General features: G+C 26.8%; 2 protein-coding genes across 6 annotated transcripts; both read right to left on the bottom strand.

Moving 5' to 3' along the window:
• Positions 1 to 1,090: 1,090 nt before the first annotated feature.
• On the bottom strand, positions 1,091 to 7,317 carry LOC132926306 (ethylmalonyl-CoA decarboxylase-like). Its single transcript, XM_060990654.1, has 4 exons — positions 7,051 to 7,317; positions 4,452 to 4,688; positions 3,414 to 3,647; positions 1,091 to 1,941 (listed from the first exon to the last, which is right to left on the bottom strand). The coding sequence occupies exons 1-4, from the start codon at positions 7,076 to 7,078 to the stop codon at positions 1,496 to 1,498; spliced, it is 945 nt and encodes a 314-aa protein (XP_060846637.1). The 5' UTR covers positions 7,079 to 7,317; the 3' UTR covers positions 1,091 to 1,495.
• Positions 7,318 to 9,678: 2,361 nt separating this feature from the next.
• Positions 9,679 to 16,317, bottom strand: LOC132926806 (ethylmalonyl-CoA decarboxylase-like). 5 transcript variants are annotated; one of them, XM_060991211.1, is made up of 4 exons: positions 16,176 to 16,317; positions 15,007 to 15,243; positions 12,459 to 12,671; positions 9,679 to 10,626 (listed from the first exon to the last, which is right to left on the bottom strand). In XM_060991211.1, exons 1-4 carry the CDS (start codon positions 16,201 to 16,203, stop codon positions 10,184 to 10,186), a joined length of 921 nt encoding a protein of 306 aa, XP_060847194.1. In that variant the 5' UTR covers positions 16,204 to 16,317; the 3' UTR covers positions 9,679 to 10,183. The 5 variants fall into 5 exon arrangements, with proteins under 5 accessions (XP_060847194.1, XP_060847192.1, XP_060847193.1 ...); XM_060991209.1 differs by having other exon boundaries at positions 12,459 to 12,692; positions 16,176 to 16,310; XM_060991210.1 differs by lacking the exon at positions 16,176 to 16,317 and adding an exon at positions 15,978 to 16,017 and having other exon boundaries at positions 12,459 to 12,692.
• Between the last annotated feature and the right edge of the window lie 4,437 nt (positions 16,318 to 20,754).

The raw sequence follows: 20,754 nt of genomic DNA on the forward strand, positions 1-20,754 counted from the left end.
TAACTTAATGACTGTCTGAAAATATAAATAAATGATTTGCATTAAAAACATTAAATATTTGGTTTATTTTCTTTTTACTTTTTGGTAATAGGTAGTGTATATGGTAACATTTTAGACAGTGTGTACCCTCCCCCCTAAAAAAATTCTGGATTTGCCACTGATGTAGACGATTGCACAGTGTGATATAATTAACCCCTCAAACAAACAGTGTATACCACTTATAACCAAAGCTGGGCGAGTTACGAGTAACGAGTTTAAAAGTTTAAGTTAAGTTAAAAAGTTAGGATTTTCATTAACTTAACTATTAACTTACTATTTTTTTTTTAAATTAATGTGAATTTAACGATTTTATTTTTTATTTTAAGAAAAGTTAAGTTAATTTATTTTATTATTTTTTTTTTACATATTAACGACTGAAATAGTCGTTTTCATGTCAAAAATATTTTCTTATGAATTTATTAGTTACAAGTACAGTAATACTCTATTAAAAACACACAAATAATATCTGTGTAAAATACTTTATTAAATAAAATGTAAATTAATTATTTTCAGTTTTTAGGCACATATTAATTATTATTTAGATGAATATTATTTTTTTTTCATTAGAAACGAAAAACTTAAATAAAATACACACTATATAGAAATTCTGTATGTTATATGAAGTATAAGCATTATAATCTATAATTTAGTTTTGTGTTGGTAAGAAATAAAGTACGCTAACGAATAAAAAAAAATAACTTTTTTTAACTTCATAAAAAGTTTTAAAAAAATGTATATAAGCTTTTAACTTAACTAATTTAACTAAAATATTGTATTAACTTTTAATTATTTCTTATTTATGCATATTAAATTAACTTAACTGAATTAAAAAAAAAACATTAACTTGTCCAGCCTTGTTTAAAACAGGCAAACATTTCACAAAATATAAAATATAAAAATAATTATACAATTATAGAGATCTTCTATTTAGAATTGAGCCAAAATCGTTTGTCACTTTTTATTTTTAATAAAAATATTATATTCACCCAATACTTACTACGAATGACGTGGATAAGTTTTAAGTAGGTGTAATAGCTAAAATTACTCATGATAATATTTTGAAAATGTATTTATTTATTTATAAAAACAATAAAGTCTCGGTGACGGTTAATAGATATAAAAAACTTACAACAACTAATATAAATTCGTTATCTTTCGTTTAAGTATCAATTGTAAAATGAAATGCCTTTATAAATAATATAAAAAAATTTCTAGTGCGGTGGCGAAAAGGGTGAAGACGGTTAAGTAACCCTATGACAAGTGACAGTCTGAGTTTTTAAGGAGTGGTCAGTGAATGAGATAGACAATTGGTAATAATTTAGTATTATCTAGTGTTTTAAACTAATTAGTTTAAAATATGACAGTAAATACTTTTATCTGGTTTTGGACGAATAGCTGGTTGGATGTAATATTAGACTAGCCCCTGAATAATGTCGAGTTCTCCGCGCCGCAGATTTTATTTATTTTTGTGTTTCATGTGCCGTTCGATTGCAGCTTGGTTTGCGGGTCCGCCCCAGAGCGGCGCGAATATCTTGCTCTCTAGCATTCGCGTAGCTTCCTGCGAATTTTCGTAACATTGTACCGTACGCTTGATGGCCTGGATAATGTTCACGTCCGGTTTGACCTTGCGGGACAGCCACGCTTCGGCGTCCGCCAACGTAGCCACCACGCCGTCCACCAGACCCAACTCCATTGCCTCGGCTGCGCTCAATCTTCGTGATTCCAGCAACAGTTTCAACGTTTTCCGGGTGCCTATGATCGACGCCAACCGTCCGGTGGCGCCCCACGCAGGCACTATGCCCATTCTCGAGTGAACGAACCCTATGGCCGTGGTATCGACAGCGTTGCACATTAGCCTATAGTCGCACGCCGTTGTTATTTCCGCACCTCCGCCAATTGCACCTGTCGACACATTTTATCAGTGGCGTAATTGTGGTAATTAACAATTTTTTGAGGGATAAAGGTATAATTTTCCCCTCACCCAGATAATACAACAGTACAAATATTTGATTCATAATTAGTTAAGAAAGAATGTAATGTATTATTAAACATATTACCTATAAGATTAAAATATTTTTCCTTCAATTATTTCATAAACGTCATAATTTATTTTAGGTTTCTCTTGTTGTGTTTTATCGTAATTCGCAATAATCATGAATAATGTTAATGATATTTATAGTATGTAGTTACTTTTTAAACAAGCTAGTAGCACCTTTTATTAATGAACTCTTATAGGTATTATTTAACAATATTAGTACCTGTTACCTAAAATTTGTGTTTATCTAAACATTCTAAACCATAAAATGAGTTTTAAGACTTGTGTAAAATCAAACAATTAGGTTTACTGTTTTACAATACATATAATAAAAGTATATTTTAAACGTGGGCGGCGTTGTCAGAGTTTTGATCATAAAATATAAATTTTTCCCCCCCTTATATTTTTACGTACTTCACAACAGCCAACCACATATTGAAATTTGGTATTATTATAGTTTGTAACCTTTAGTAGCGCAATTGTATGCATTTGTATGACCATTCTTTCCATTTGTATGCCACTTAAAATCTAGATAAGGCAAAAATTGGAGAAGCGGGCTGGCGAGATGTCACCCCCACCCATTAACCACTCAAATTTAAAAGTTCATTATGCCATTCATTTGTACGCCATTTGTATGCGTATTAATTTTCAAATCTACCCTTGTGTTATTCCGGTGTTACACAAGGTTTATCACCTAAGGTTTTTATAAATCATATTGTTTTTTTTCTGTTGATCAATCTATTTTATTACTTATTCCTTGTGACGTACTTCTAAAAATATTTAAAAAGTTTGAATAAATGGTGCAAATTTAATGGTGCATCTTTTATAGTATTGAAACTTATTATTAGTTGTGTTAACTAGTAACTTATATTTTAACTTATATAAACAGTATTAAAATTACCAGTTTATATTAAGAAATAAGTATAATAAATATCAAACAACTATTTTTTCAACTAACTGTACTTACTTCTTTTTAAACTTTAATTTAAAATATATAATTGCTCTTTAATCTTTTTCATACGATTTCTATTAAATATAAAACTATTATCCATTCTAGACTACTCTAGTATTATAATATCTATTAGAAATAAAGCACTATTTATGTTTGGATTTATCATTCATAATTGTTCTTTAAAATTGCATACATATAAGCAGTGGATAACCTAAGTGAAAAAATAGAGAATCACAGAATAGTAGACCAACTCGAAGATTTTTAGATTTTAAAGTTTTTAGTCCATGATTTTCATGGAATTATGTGTCCCAACCTAATATAATCAAGGATAATGGGAATTTTATTTTCTTATAAATAATAATAAGTATTATAATAATATCATGTTACCCGTGCCGTCGATATATGCAACAGTAATAATGGGAAGCGTTTTGAATTTGTCGAGAATATGACCAACGTAAATAGACATCGCATATCCGTAAAACGCGTTGTTAATTTTTTTCGCCACTTTCAAATCTCCCCCAGAACAGAAATTTCCATCAGTGCCATACATAATTGCTCCTTTGCACTCGGTCCACTGGGACAATTTTTCTGTAATATCTTCTAGGTCCGATAACATTTTTACTATATCCAAGGGAAAAAAATTAAAAATTGCACATAATGATTATAAATAATCATAAAATTGAATACATATTATTGATTATACTGTATAAATCATTAAAGCATATAGTATATACTGCATACGTTATCTATGAGATATCTAATATGTACTTTATACAAAGTGTTATACACAATTACACCACTTTTTTTTGTTTTAAAAGTTAAAGTTTTAAATTATATTTTCCAAATAAATAATTTAACTTTTTAAACATTTTCATAAGTTAATCCTAAATTCCTAAATAAAAAAATAAAAAAATATGAGGTCACAATAATTTTTCATGGACATTTTAAGTTAAAACTTAAATAAAATTAAGTATTTAAACAAAGAATAATAATATTAGTTGTTTTGTTATAATTAAAAAATATTTTTTTTTGGTACTTGAACACGTATATTACAATATTTTTTTACACGCATACTGAGATTTTCCAATGCGGTATTTTGACAAAATTTAGTTTAACATACCGTTTTTCCAATAGTAAAATAAATGTCTTTAATATAACAATATAAATATATTTTAAAATATTCTTTGTAATATAGGCGACTTTTTTTCATCTTCAATTATAATCGTATGTGAATACTTATAAAAAAATGTTCATTCTACCATTTCGTTCAAAGTGCAGATCTCAAGGTCGCTGCACTCATCGCAACATTTACTTACTTAATAGTTAATACCTATTTACACATTATTATAGACCTTGAGTTTTTAGCATAAATTTTTAACTCTTTAAGTACAAAATACATATAATAATTATACGGTATTATTTTACCATTTACAGCGTTCTTGATACGAGGATTATTTAAGCGTATTTTCGCGATGCCATTAGCATCCTTTTCCAAGTCCACAGATCCGTTGTTGTCCAAATACTGGAATAAGACATTTTTCGCTTCAGTGACCGACAGTTCCTGGCCATGGTATGTAAAATCGTGCAGATACTTTTTTGGGGGGGTTCGTCCATTTTCCACCCGCGTTAAGTTTGGACCGCCACTTAAGCGCATCAAAACACCTGCAACATAATAACACATAAATGTTATATAATATTACGCAAGTAAAAACATACGCCTATTATGTAATGCGTATAATTTTTTTTATCACTGTTTGACACTGACATTTTCAGATGACGTAGGTATAAGACTACATAATTTTTTGACAGCTGACAACTGAGATAATATTATAAATTAAAACACTCGTATAGCGTAAAAATATTGTATTTTAATGTACAGTTCGGCGTTTTGTTTATATAATTGATTTTATATCCGAAATAAAAACCACGATTTACGAGATTTAACAAATCATTAAATTATACCTTGTGAATTTCCCATTGTTTGACATTATTATTTATACTTACATAGTTACATTATAAACTAATTTGGGTACCTATATCATGTTTACCTAAAATATAATATGTTGTTGAAATGTCAATTTTTATGTTAAAAAATCAAACATATTGAATACAAAAACGTAATAAAAAAATTGATATTTATTTAAGTTTAACACAAAAATTTAAAAATATAATACTATCTTATAACAATATCATAGCATAAAGCAATGTGTTTTTAATGTTTTATAAATCGATTTTAATTATACTAAATTCGTAATTTTATTAATAAAAAACGATGAATACAATAATAAACATAACCGTTAGCTTTTAAAATGAACAAATTATAAGTGAAAACACTAACTTAAATATTAATTTGACGCGAAGTGAACTATTACCTACAATATACCTATGTATACATTTTACTTGGTCAAGTCATACTCGCTTCAGTATTCATTATTCGTGTTGTAGTTTCTATGTATTATATGATTTATATGCGTCTATACCGTGTGACCCCAAAAACAAGTTACACTTAATCACTTATATTATCTGTAATCTGTATATATTATTTAATTCTGTTTGCGGTACGTTAAACTAGACTAATAAATCATAAATTCCTATGACTTACCAATTTTTAATCTCGTGTATTTTACGCAAATGCAACACAACTTCATTTTTTTTTAAACTGCAATTCCTATTTCGAATATCATCTTCGAATTAATCAATTTATTTCAATTTTGATCTATCAACATATATTCTAAATTCAAAATTGGTGAAATTGGAGTTTAAGTATATCTTTAAAAGATGTATTAAATTTTTTTTTTTTTTTCTATTATTTGAAGTATTTTTGCGTTCTAAACACCATAATATTATGATACATCATTATACCTACTGGATTATAGTATTATACATTTATTATAAGAATAATAAATTATTTACTATCTAACAATTATTATTTTATTTTATTATTACACAATATGAAATTACAGAAATTACATAATTTGTTAAAAAACATGTATTTTCAGGAAATATAATTCTAAATTTCTATTTTTATTTAACAATACTATACATTTTTATTTACAATTTAATTTACAGAAATTATTGTATAAATTATTCTAAAGTCTCTCGTTGTGTGAGTTGAGTAAAACATGCCTCAAATCTAAGTAACATTCATAAGCATTTAAATATTTATTTTATTTCTAACTCGTCCTATCAGAATTATTAATACTAATATTATAATGAGCATTGGTTTGTAATTTCTGTAATTTCATAATATGTAGGTAATAATAAAATGAAATAATAATTCATAGATAGTACATAATTTATTACTCTTATAATAAATGTATAATACTCTAATGTATCATATAGTGTTTAGAACAAAAAAAATATATATTCTAAAAAAAATAAAAAATGTAATTTAATAATTTTTTTTTCAAAGTTATAAATAGCTCTAATTTTTGCTTATTTTGGGTAAAGAATGCATGTTGATAGACCAAAATTGCTTAAAAAAATGGTTAATTCGAAAATAATATTCAAAATAGGGGTTGCCATTTAAAAAAAAATAATAAAGTTGTGTTGTACATACGCAACACAACACAACTTCATGAGTTAAAAAAGTTATAAATCATAGAATTATATAATCCATTAGTCTAGTAACTAGACTCTGGTTTAACGCCCCGCAAACAGAATGAAAAATATTCACAGGTTAACGAGTGATAAATAGTGTACCCTGTTTTTGGAGATACACGTTGTATACATTTTATTTTATATTATTGTTATGATAATGGTTTTTATATTGCATTTTTCATATCAAATTAGAATTTTAGTTTATAATAATAAAACAAATAATAACTAAAAAAAATATATTGAATGAATTTTTTTATTTTCACTGTTAAAAAATTTAACAATTTTTATTTTCGCTATTTATTTTACGCGATTTTACTGGCACCTTAACATATAATTTTTTAATATTTTAATTAAAAACCTTGATTGTGTAAATATAGTGTTGATGTATAATTTATCCAACAATAAATTGATTTTGAAACCTTACCGATTGAACATCTGGACAGTTTAAACATTTTAAAAAAAATGTTAATACAAATATACCTATTAAAAGTATACTGTTGTACTTTTCACGTATTTGACTTATGATAATTACGACTTTCAAGTCAATAATTAATTTGAATCAAAATGAAATAGATAGGTACTTAAGTGATACACTTTTTAATTAAATCATATAAGAATATAATATATTAAGCGAGACCGGTATTAAGTATTCAACTAAAAGATGAATAATATCGATTCAGTTACTTATTAAATAAATAGTAAATATTAAACGCAAATTACATAAATAAAATAATTAATTTGATTTAAATTTATCAAAAGAGTTAACTGCATAAAACATGTTAAACAATACAAATGAAACTGAATATTTTGTCACATAGTGATTGTTTTATCTTAATTAAATAAACTTTGACACAAACACCTAATCAAATTTAATTACAACATAATGTCTTAGTTAGCTATATAATATACAATTAAACCGTAAAAAAACGTATGCTTGTGGCAGTATGATGGTAATAATAAGATTAAAAAAATTGGAACGCGCCATTGATAAAAATTCAAAATTAAACTGATATACGTATCAATATAATCAATAAGTATACATACTATTACAACTACTAAAATTTTTTTTTTAAAAAAAACGCAAACGTTGTACTCCCTAATTAATTGCTATTATGTATAGAAAAATAGGTTAAAAACAACAAGGTGAAAAACGTTAATTTTGGTTAAAATTTATTTAAATAATTGCCGTCATAAATAAAATTATTTTTAAATATACATATATAGAAAATAGAAATTCGAAAATTGAAATAAACTTTACATTTATATTAATTTTTGCACTTAAGTTTTTGATTTAGTGATGTTAATACCTATATTAAATAAGTAATAATATGTAAGTTGTAAGTATTTGTTAATACATACAATTATACTTGTGGGCTGCGATATACTAAATGTTATCGTTAAAAATGTAATCATAAGTTGTTCACTAGGTATTTACGAAAAAAAAATAAAACAAAAATGTATGCTAAATTACAGAATAAACTCAAAACATTTAAACAAAAAAACAGTCTAACAGAAAAGTAATTTAGTTTAAAAGCTTGACTAATAGGCCTATAATCATGCTTTTGGTGTGAGATATTGAGACAATACCCAACAAAGTTCATAAAATATTTTTGCATCCGACCAATCCCTCGAATGTCAGCGGCGGTGTATGATGACATAAAATCATTTCATTTTATTTTCCAATTATAACGTGTTTATTAACATTTAATTTTTTGTGTTCAGGTCTATATACGTTACCTTAAAGAGATACTAATTTTATATTTTGTGACCATTAAACTTTGCTTTAAACACAAAAAAATGATAGACTTTTCACATAATACTATCCTTGTAATTTTTTCATTAATTTATTTATCATTAACTATAATAGGTTATTAAAACGACACTGGTTGTTACAACTACAGCAATCACATTGTACATGAATGATCATGACAATAAAAAAAAAGATGATTAAGTTTCAAGCAGTCTTGTAAAGTATTCGAATAAATGTATTTGAATACTATTCTAAATACATTAAAAAAATATATTCGAATACGTATTCTGAATATCTTTTTTAGTATTTTTATTTTATATTTAAATATTAAATTTAAAAAAAAAATGTTTGTGTTTATAAATTATAATCCTGGGTAGTGGTCATTAAAAACATAAAATATAGTATTAGCCATGGCCCATAGACCTTATACTAGTTGACTTGATGTGCGGACGTGTGGTGTACAATGTACTACCTACCACCGCTGTAATTAGTAATTTGTTATTGCCAGTGTAGATAATATCCGTATTTTGAGCAAAATAAGTATTAATAAATAGTATTTTCAAAGTATTCGAATAATTTTTTGAGTATTCCAGAATGTATTCTAAATATATTTTTTGAAAATCATTCGAATACGTATTCTGAATACTTTTTAACCGTTTATTTGAACACATATTCCGAATACAAAATAAATAAAGTATTCTTTACAAGACTGGTTTCAAGTTTCAATAGGTTATACGTTAGGTGTTTATATGTGGATGACTGTATTAAACATGTTATGATGATATCAACGCAATATTTGTTTTCTTTTTCATATTATAGGTAGATACACGCGCAACATAGATTAGATGAAAAAACATTCAATCATTGATTTAATTTTTATGAATAAAAAATGAAAAATATAAAAATATTTTTACTGTTCAACATTGAGTTATTATTGAAACCAAAGCTTATAGTTATAATTTGTAAAGTTATGATTTTTGGTGTAATTAGCTTTAAATGACAGTTGTCATCAATTAGCATCATCATAACACATCTAAATATTCTATACAGGCATATTGCACATTATTATATTATTAACCCCTACAACAAAGGTCCTTTTCCGCATATAACAGGCAAACATTCCACAAAATGTAAAAATCATTATATCATTTTTGGGGTCTTTTTTGTTTAAAGTTAAGCTAAAATCGTTTGTCGCGTTTTGCTTTTATTATATGTAAATATATTCACGCAAACTCGCTACGATTAACGTGGATACGTTTGAAGTAAGTATAATTAATAGCTTAAAATTATTCATAACAATCATAACATTTTAAAATGTATTTATTTATACACAAAAAAAAATTAAGTCTCTGTAACTATTAATAGAAATAACAACAAAAATCTAAATTCGTTAACTTTTGTTTAAGTATTAATTTTTAAGTAAAATACCTTAGTAAATAATCTAGTGAGATGGCAAAAAGGGTATCTAATCGAGTGACAGCCTGAATTGTTGAGGAATAATAAGTAAGTGGGATAGGTAATTGCCAATTGGTAATCATTTAGTGTATTTGTAGTATTCGAAGTATGAAGTATGAAACATTGATATGTTTATACAGCTTTAATAATATACAATTCCTTATAAGCTTTTGGTAAATTATACATTTATAAATTGAATGACAAATTTTCATAAAAATAAAAACAAAGTTAGTTAAAATACTGAAATATTTCATGAAATATTCAAAATTTGGATGGGTAGGTGGGTAGAATATTAGACTAGTCTCTGAATAAAAACTCATTTCGACATTTCGAGTTCTCCGCGCCGCAGGTTTCATTTTTTGTGCTTCACTTGCCGTTCGATTGCAGCCTGGTTGACGGGTCCTCCCCATAGCGGCGCGAATATCCTGCTCTCTATCATTCGCGCGGCCTCCTGTGAATCGTCGTGGCATCGTACCATGCGCTTGATGGCCCGGATCACGTTCACGTCCGGCTTGATCTTCCGGGACAGCCACGCTTCGGCGTCCGCCAACGAGGCCACCGCGCCGTCCACCAGACCCAAGTCCATCGCCTCGGTCACGCCAAACAGCCGAGCCTCCAGCAACAGGTCTAACGTTTTCCGGGCGCCCATGATCGACACCAACCGGCCGGTGGCACCCCACGCCGGCACTATGCCCATTTTCGATTGAACGAACCCTATGGCCGTGGTGTCGACAGCGTTGCACATTAGCCTGTAGTCGCACGCCGTCGTTAGTTCAGCACCTCCGCCAATCGCACCTGTAGACACATTTTTTTTTATTCGTTTCACCGTCAAACATAATATAATATTTAATGTGCGTGTATAGTGAAAAAAATGTTTGTTTTGGTGCGGAAAATAGAAACAATAAATCATATTATTCTATTATACTAGCAGTTGATCCCGCACTGCGTTACTCGTAAATAATTGAGTAATGCCTGCAGTGGATTTACCCTGTCTTAAACTTCATTACACCTAACTAATTAATAGCTATACCTCATATTTTCGATGCAGTCATTTGGGTGGTTTTGACAAAGTATAAAGTACAATTTTAAAATTATAATATGTAATTGCAATAACTATTCTATTTTCTGTAACCAATGGCAATCCTAATTAAAAAAAGTGGGCAAGTGGGTATCGCTCTGCTGTATAGTAGAGATGGTGAGTAGGTCATGTGGATGTGTTAAATTTGAATGCAATGACAGGTATCATTGTATACGAAAAACGATTCTGAACGGAGATAATTTGTCAGTCAATGATAATTAGTTGGATACATTATATTATTATTACTTATATTTAAATTGTAATATATCGTTATTTTACGCGATTTCGTAAAAAATTAAATTTCATACGCTCATAAAATGTTTTCTATATTGACGCTGGAATTTATTTTTACAATAACTTAAAGGAAAACTTATAGATAACCTTGTATTGGATTTTTGAACCTTAAGTATAAATCACAAAAATTTTATGAATTTTCAACTTCAAAATTCCTTGCAAATTTTTGCGATTTTGATATATTTCGTAAATATTTTAACTTTAAATGCTTACAAACAAAAATTATGACTAACGATTTTTGATTTTTTTTTACTACGATAAGTGCAACTTATAATAAACCTTGTATTAAATTTTAAAGATTTTTTGGAAAGCCAAATTTTTTTTATCGGCATTTCAAGAAAAAAAACTTTAAAAAGTCGAAAATTTCAATTGTCTATAAGTAGCTTAAAAAAGGTCAAAATATTTTGAAAATTTAATCGTAAATATATAACGCTAATATAAATATTTGGTGAAAATTTCAAGTATTGGAAATTTTTTACTTTTGATCTCCCAAAGTACCAACTACATGAATTTTCCTTTTCAAAGAGGGGCTGAAGTCAAAAATCGAAGCATTATTACTACTCCAAAAAGTGATGACAGACACAAAAATAAAAAAAAACACACATCGTTGTAAAATCAATACATTCATCACTCCGTTAAGAATCTAAAATTTATATTTTTGAAAATGCAGATTTCGAAAAGTTCTGTTTTAATTGAACAATGAAATGTTTCGAAGATAATATTGTGAAAATTATTAGACTATAGCTACCATAGTCTTGGATTTATATGTTTATGAATCAATTAATGAAACAGTTACACAGGATTTCTTATTTTAAATCATTCATACAGATATATATATAAACTTGTACATTAATTATTAATTAATTCTAATTCAAAAATTTGCTTCGAGATGTACATACTAGGTAATAAAAATACCCCTATACTCTGTATGCCAAATTTTAGAACCACTCACGAACACATATACACACAAACAAACATTATTATGATATGTAATAAATAATAATGACCCCAAGGCTAGGTTTTAAACTATTATATGTTTTTGATTTTCAGAAGTGCTTCGCAAGTTCACAAAAAACACACAATCAACAAACAACAATAATTCAAACAGCTTACCAAACCATTATTTTTACTGATGTATTTTTTGCCATTGATACAAAATAAAAATGTATATCAATATATAAATATCTCGATAGAAAAATAATTTTATTTTGTTGTAAATAAAAAGTATTCAAGTATAATAATATTATCATGTTACCCGTGCCGTCGATATATGCAACAGTAATAATGGGAAGCTTTTTGAATTTGTCGAGAATATGACCAACGTAAATAGACATCGCATATCCGTAAAACGCGTTGTTAATTTTTTTCGCCATTTTCAAATCTCCTCCAGAACAGAAATTTCCATCAGCGCCATACATAATTGCTCCTTTGCAGTCGGTCCACTGAGACAATTTCTCTGTAATCTCATCTAGATCCAACATCATTTTTACTATATAAACGGAAAAAATTAAAAGTAAATTATTTAAAAGCAATATAAATATTTCTTATAATATACTTTGTAATATAAGCCGACAGACCACAATCGCTTAAAATTGTTTTTCGTAAGTAATAATTTATCAATTCAAATTGAACACATGTATACAATACAGTGACTTATTCTTTAACGACAAGGTCACTCGACACTTGACTACAGAGTAGTCAACAGAGTGGTCTTTATTTTTAAAATTATAAGCATGTTGTTCGTTAATACTAAAATAGTTTGCAAAATTTTCAATTAAATTAAAAAATCATAATAATATTATACGTATAATTATAAATTATTGCAACATAAAATAATTGTATAATAATATTTTTATGTGATACAGAATGTATCATATATTCATACAGCATTACTACAGCACCTAACCCAAAAAAATATATCATCGAATATCGAAAATTATTAATATGTTAGTTATTTTTTAGGTATATATTATAAGTTAGTACTCCCAAATACTAAATAGTAGTTGATTGGTCACGTAGTCACGTCAGTTGATGAGCGATAGTACGTGTAACACTGGTGTCCGGATAATTTAACTATTATGTTTTTCTATTGTTTTCATTTATTTGTGAATATTTTTTTATTTTTGTTTATAAGTTAGATTAAATAAAATGTTTTTAAACTGTTGGCAGACTTAACCATGTATGGGACTGCAACAAATAACATTAACAAAACATTTACGTCGTGTCCTCCCCTCCAGCCATAATACTTTAAGACAATCATATTATACAAATTATTATATGGTATTATAATTTGTTTCTCAAGAACTTTTGATACTAAAACATAAGATTTTGAAGCTGTGGGTTGTGGACAGGCCCGTAGCCACGGGGGAGAAGCGGGACGTTGCCCTGCAGTCGTTGCCCCTCCTAAAAATTTGATCTGGCTACGTGCCCGTAGTTTCATCAATCCTATGTTTTCCCGTAATTTATTCAAAACATCTGTGAAACATTTGTTTATATCATAAATTCTTCCTAAGGGCACATTCATCGGCTATACGTAAATAAGTATATTTTTCCAAAAGAAACCTAAGATTAGTATTTTGTAATTTATGCAGTATAGTATGTTTAAACTGTTTAAAGCAATCAAAATAAAACTGTTTTTATAAAAATAACATTCGTTTCATTTTCATTCGTGACTGTAGGTACTGTTGATTAACGACGTTCGTATAGAAGTTAGATCTTTCGAAAATTTGTCATGTGAAAAGACTTAACGTGCTCATCAATTTGAAACTGTTTTCAACAAACACAAACAATGTTATAAAAATGTGAAACAACGTATTATTTTACTGAGTTGTTTGTACCCGGAAAAACGAAAAAGCACGTTTTGTTTTTTTAACATGAATTGCGAGTCTACTTTAATAATTAGTATAGAAAACAAAATATAGCGTGAACGAATGCATGTGAGTCGGCGATAACGCGATACCCAATAACTGAGATTATACGACGGACTACTGACTACTCCTTATCACCTAACCAAGTACGTAGTGAACTGTTTAATATTGTGCATCACATGGATAAACTCGTATTTTCGTTAGCTCATACCGAACAAAATTGATACATTTTTAAAATACATTGACTAATGCCGAATGTACACTTCAGACTACAAACTAAAAGTCGTCTAGTGTTCTGTAATATTGACGATAATGGACAAAGTATATTAGATAAAAATATACGATGTAGGAAAACTAGTACTTAATGAATTACTAATTAGATACCTATAAGGCTACAAACTAATAATGATGTACGGAAACGTAATATTATATTATTATTTTCAAAAATATTTTTAATTTTTGTGTTATGAAAAAAATGTATATAATATTATTATGAAATTAAATAAAAAAAATTAATAATTTAAATGTTTAAGTAATATGCAAAAATATACATTTTTATGAAAAATATGCAAATATATGCAAAATATAAATTTGCTGTTTTATTTATACAAGTATGATCGATGAACATCCATAAACTGCGTATTATTACTTATAAAAATATGAACATTCATTATATACAAAACACAATCGTTATAGTTATAACAAGAACGTTTTTTTTTTTGGTTTCGATTAGAATAAAATATAGGTACTAATAAAGATTATTTCATTCTATACCATTTCGTATAGCTTCGTTCAAAGTGTCGATCTAAAGGTCACTGCACTGCACATCGTAACGTTTACTTAATATATATTTAGTATTTATACATGATTATAGTCCTTGTATTTTTAACATACATTTTTAACATTTCTAATATAATTATACGGTATTATTATTACCATTTATAGCGTTCTTGATACGAGGATTATTTAAGCGTATTTTCGCGATGCCATTAGCATCCTTTTCCAGGTCCACAGATCCATTGTTATCCAAATGCTGGAATAAGACATTTTTCGCTTCAGTGACCGACAGTTCCTGTCCATGGTATGTAAAATCGTGCAGATACTTTTCTTTGGGGGATTGTCCGTTTTCCATTTGCATTAATTTTGGAGCACTACTTAAACGAAACGAAACACCTGCAAAATTATAATAACACAACAATGTTACATAATATTATTTAAGTAAGTAAAAACATATATTATGAAACGAATATGACCTTTTGATAACCGTTTGATACTTTGACATTCTCAGATGGCGTAGGTATATACGACTACATAATTATTCGACAACTGACAACTAAACTAATATTATGAATTATAACATTCTTAGAGCATAAATATTGTATTTGAACGTAGGTACTGTTCAGCTTATATAATTGATTTTATAGCCGAAATAAAAACAACGATTTACGAGATTTATTAAATTATTATGTACCTTTGAATTTCCCGTAGTTCGACACTATTATTTATACTTACATTATAAACTAATTTAGATATATCATGTTTACCTATAATATGTGTTGTTAAAATGTCAATTTATATGTTTTCTATATTTTAAGCATGGCCCGTTTTTTAATTTAAAAAAAATCAAACATATTGAATGCAAAAACTTAATTAAAAATAAACCAATTTAAGTTTAGTACAAAAAAATTGAAAACTAACTTATAACAACATAAACGGATACATAAAGTTATATATTTTTAATGTTTTATAAATCGATTTTAAATAATATACTGAATTCGTAATTTTAATAATGAAAAAAAAACAATGAATACAGTAGGTAATGAACATAACCGTTAATTTTTAAAATGAATAAATTATAACTGTAAACACTAACTTAAATATTAATTTTGCGTTATGTGAACTATTACCTACATTAATATGTATACATTTCATCCGGTCAAGTCATTGTCACTTGCTTAAGTATTATATTATTCGTGTTTGTAGTTTCTATGTAATATATTATACTGTTTATAAATATTACAATTGAAAACCTTGATATATTAATTGGTCGTGCAAATATAGTGAAGTATAATTTATCCAGTAATAAATTAATTTTGAAACCTTACCGATTGAACGTCGGGACAGGTTTAACATTTCTAAAAAAATGTTAATACAAATATACCTATTAAAAGTATACTGTTGTACTTATCACGTGTTTGACTTATGATAATTACGACGTTCAAATCAATTAATAGTTAGAATCAAAATGAAACAGGCGTTTTTAAGTGGCACACTTTTTAATAAAATAGTATAAAAATATATATTAAGCAAGACCTCTTAGTATTCCACTAAAAATGAATATTAACAATTTGGTTACTTATTGAATAATTACTAATTAGTAATTAGTACATATTAAAAACAAATTAAATTATATAATGAACTTGATTTAAATTTATCAAAATATATAATAATATAGATAAGCAATACAAATTAAATTGAATATTTGAGCATACGGTTATTTTGTTATCTTAATTAAATAAGTAATAACTATACAATTTAATTTTAATGTAACGCCTTAGTTGACTTAGTGTTTGGGAAGAACGTCGTTCATGAACGCACGTCCACGCGTTTACGTTCATAATATATAGTGAACGAATGAACGATATGTGAACGTCATTCGTTTTTTTCAAATAGAACACGAACGTGAACGACGTTTATATTTTTTATGAATATGATCGATTTTTTAGATGTTTAATTTATTTATCATTTAATAAATATATGTATAAAATATATTATAACAATTATGTTTTCCCATTATAATTCCTATAATATTTATTGGATTACAAATTTATTATAAAAATTAAATATGTGAAATTCCAGTGGCCCCGGCTTTACATACAACAACAGTAATATAATTTCCACTAATTTTTAACAAATAGTGTCCTAGTATTCGCTTAATTTTATCACTAAGAAATCCTTATTAAAATCTAACTCAAATAACATGTCAGATACTCAGATATTAAAAATATAATTCAGATACTTTATAAATTGTATATGCTCTAAAGTCTAAATTGTATTTTTATTTTTGGGTTGAGTCGTATATGTTTATGGTTTTTTATACTTACTGCAGGTTAACGAATCATAGAAAAAAATTAAAAAATTAAATGAACGCGTTAATTTTTTGAGAACGTGGGCGTGAACGATTCATTTTTTTAGTGAACGTTCCGTATACTGTAATAGTTGTGTATGTACAATTAAACCATAAAAAACACATGCACATGGCAGTATGGTGGCAATAACAAGATTGAAAAAGTTGGAACTATTGCCATTGATAAAAATAAAAAAAATTCAAAATCGATAATAATTTAGATATACTCATCAATATAGTCAATGGGTACATTAACTTTTTTTTTCTTATTAAAAATTAAATTAATCATATTTATGCATAAAATATATCAAATATTATTTATATACTTATATATATACTTATTTGTATTCTAAATAGCAGATCCGTAACTAAGGTGAGGCGAGTGAGACGCTTGCCTTGGGCGCCTGATGCTGGGGGGCGTAAAAATATTAAATTATTAACTTAAGAAAAAATATTATTACCAATATAAGATTTTTTACCGATCTGTAGGTAATATAATATGTTGGCTAAAAATTGTATTTCTTGTTTTGATCAAAACCTAATTACATACATTACATTTAGATATTTCCTACTCTTATAATAAAATATTAAAAACTGCAAGTGTGTCACCCCCCCCCCCCCACCATCACCTAGGTGGTGTATTACTAGAGTTCTGCCTCAGAATAAAAAAATTACTCAGTACGGCCCTGCTAAATAGGCAATTATACTTAACTGTACTATTGAAGAGTTTCACACTATTTCTGAGTTTTATAATATAAATTATAAAACATAATAATTTATATAATTAGAAATATATGCAAAATATGTTAAACAAGTAAATAATTAATAGGTTATTAATATAATATAGATACTGTATACAGTGTAAAGAAATAAATGGGTAATAAATAATAATTTATAATAATAGTATAATTGCATAGGTATTCATATGCGCGTAGAATAATAAATATATACGGATAATAAATATTAAGAGGATGTATAGTACCCGCATGTGTTGTCTCTGTCTTACTAAGGTACATCAAAATGTCATATATTTTTATTGATATTATCATTTTAATGTAAGTTATAGCTATGTAAAATATTACAACTTTAAAATAATAATATCAATAAAAGCATATGGCATTTCTTAGATAATATTTTTACCTTTAAATTTGATAATAGGATAAGTTACTCTAATATTAAAGCTAATACCACAAAATATGTTCTGCTGAACGCAAATTTGATATGATGTATGTTAGTAAGACAGAGACAGCGCATGCAGGTATAATGTCCTCTTAATTTTGATATTAGAGTGAATTGACTTATTATAAAATTTAAAGTTAAAACTATTATTTAGGGCCCCACGTAGGCATTTATTGATATTAACTAGAATATTTGTAACACCTCAATTACGCCACTGACCAACTTAAAATAGTAATATCAATAAAAGCCTATACGTATGGCTCTAGATAATAGTTTTACCTTTAAATTGTATTATAGGTCAATTCTCTCTAGTATCAAAATTAACAGTACACTATATTGAAACTGTTGAACAAAAATTTGCCATGTCATACGTGTGTAAGACAGAGACAACATATACGGGTACTATGTACTCTTAAATAGAACAGTTAAAGGGGTAACCATTACTGAGGAAAGAAAAATTTAACAAATTTACCCAGTACACGTTTATATGCCTAATAATTATTAATTAATTATTTTTCTAATACTAAAAAAAAATTATTTGTGATTATAACTAGAATAGAAAAACAACCTTTATGTCTAATTACTATTTAGCCATCAGTAACATTAATAGCACCTTGTAATAATTTTGAGAACCTTTTTAATTTACTCGGAGGAAGGAATATTCTCATAATCCTTCAAAACTTATTTTGTTTTTTTTTTTTATTGCAAAATTTTATTGCGATATTGAAATGATTTGTCTCAATGTTTAATTATGTTTGAACAATAAATTATTCACGATAATATATGTACGTCATTTATTACTTTCATATCAAATTATATTGTGTTTATTACATTTTATCGATACAATTTATCGGACTAAGTTTACAATCGTCCAATCAACTTTTTATTATTTCCTGTTCGAGTTTTTAATAAAACAGATAATCATGTGCATGATTTAGCATAGTTTTTGGCTGTAGTTGCTAATTAGTGCAGTGACATTGCTAGCTGTCGAATGAATGGTCACTCAGGTACTTAGTGACATACATACGAAAAGCATATGTGCATATGTTTCACTTGTTACAGAAACCTTTAGTATCATACCTTAAGTTGTCAAATTTCAACTAAGAAAAAAAATAATGACGTACCAAGTTCACATTTACTAATGTAAATACTATTATATATTAACACTAAAGTCTTAATAATGTAAAGTAAATAATCATGGTATATAGGTGTTTTTCTGATAACTGAAGTATTAATACGGAAAAACTTAGTTGTAGATGGTGATATTGATGTAATATATTAGGATTAATAATAAGGTACATGAAGTTATCTCCCCTTCCCTTACTTTATCATATTCACCTAAAACCTACGCCAATATTTTGAAACAATTTGGAATCATAATGTTTTCTGAATTTGGAACTTCATACTTTTCCTGGAAAATCCACACATTTTAAATTTGAAATGTATTTATTGAACGTCAAAAGTAATTAAGTTTTGGGTATTTAACCTAACTTATGGGGTTTTAATAGTTTAAAAATTGTTTATACTTACCAGCCTTACTCAGAATAAAAATCTGTGAATTTTGCATTTTTGAAAATATCAATAGATAGCAAGCGTTTAGCATAAATTTGCACAAGTATTGCCGATGAGATTTTCACAATCATATTTCAAAAAATTGTTTAACAATTTCTCAACAAATATATTTTAGCAAAAAATTTTCAACTACTTCAACGATAATATTTAAAAAAAAATTCTTATCATATTTAAAAAACAAATGTGTCAATGGTTGTACAACGACTGTATTTCTACAACAATATTAAGAATATTTTACGTTTGGCACAACGAGTGGTAAGTAAAAACCATTTTTTAGCAATTAAAAACCTATAAATTAACCTAAAAATAGGCTAGGTTAAAATACATAACTTAATAATTTTAACATACATTAAATAATTTTTTCAAATTTAAAGTTTTTGTATTTTCAAAAATATTGGTATAGGACTAGGTATAAGGTAAATAATAAATATCATAAAGTAAAGGGGCTAACTTCACGCAAGTTCGATATTATGGGAAAATAAAATATAATTATATATTTTATTCTCATTATTAATTGATAAATGGTGTATGTATAATTAATTATATTCTGATAATAATTTAATCGTAATAATTTTAAGAGTTTAACCATCTCTTCATACAAGTTATATACTATAAAATAAAAAACCTATATTAAAATAATTATTTTATTGCATAATTAATTAAAGTATAAAAGTACCTGCAAGAATTTATTTAAATATAAACATTTTTGTTTTTTAATTGTTGATTGGTTTTCTAGTATATTCCAAATACATGTTTAAATAATTAGTGTAATTTATATTTTAAATATGTTTTTGAACATTTAAAAA

Source organism: Rhopalosiphum padi, chromosome 3, assembly GCF_020882245.1.
Source record: "Rhopalosiphum padi isolate XX-2018 chromosome 3, ASM2088224v1, whole genome shotgun sequence".
Lineage (NCBI taxonomy): Eukaryota > Metazoa > Arthropoda > Insecta > Hemiptera > Aphididae > Rhopalosiphum > Rhopalosiphum padi.

Excerpts from the sequence above, each read along its gene's own strand:
- LOC132926306 (XM_060990654.1), bottom strand. The coding sequence starts at position 7,078 with ATGTTTAAACTGTCCAGATGTTCAATCG. Across the intron at positions 4,689-7,050 it reads ACTGTCCAGATGTTCAATCG|GTGTTTTGATGCGCTTAAGT; the intron begins GTAAGGTTTCAA and ends ATTATGTTGCAG. Across the intron at positions 3,648-4,451 it reads TATCAAGAACGCTGTAAATG|TAAAAATGTTATCGGACCTA; the intron begins GTAAAATAATAC and ends CCTTGGATATAG.
- LOC132926806 (XM_060991209.1), bottom strand. The coding sequence starts at position 16,203 with ATGTTAAACCTGTCCCGACGTTCAATCG. Across the intron at positions 12,693-15,006 it reads TATCAAGAACGCTATAAATG|TAAAAATGATGTTGGATCTA; the intron begins GTAATAATAATA and ends CCGTTTATATAG. Across the intron at positions 10,627-12,458 it reads TGCATATATCGACGGCACGG|GTGCGATTGGCGGAGGTGCT; the intron begins GTAACATGATAA and ends ATGTGTCTACAG.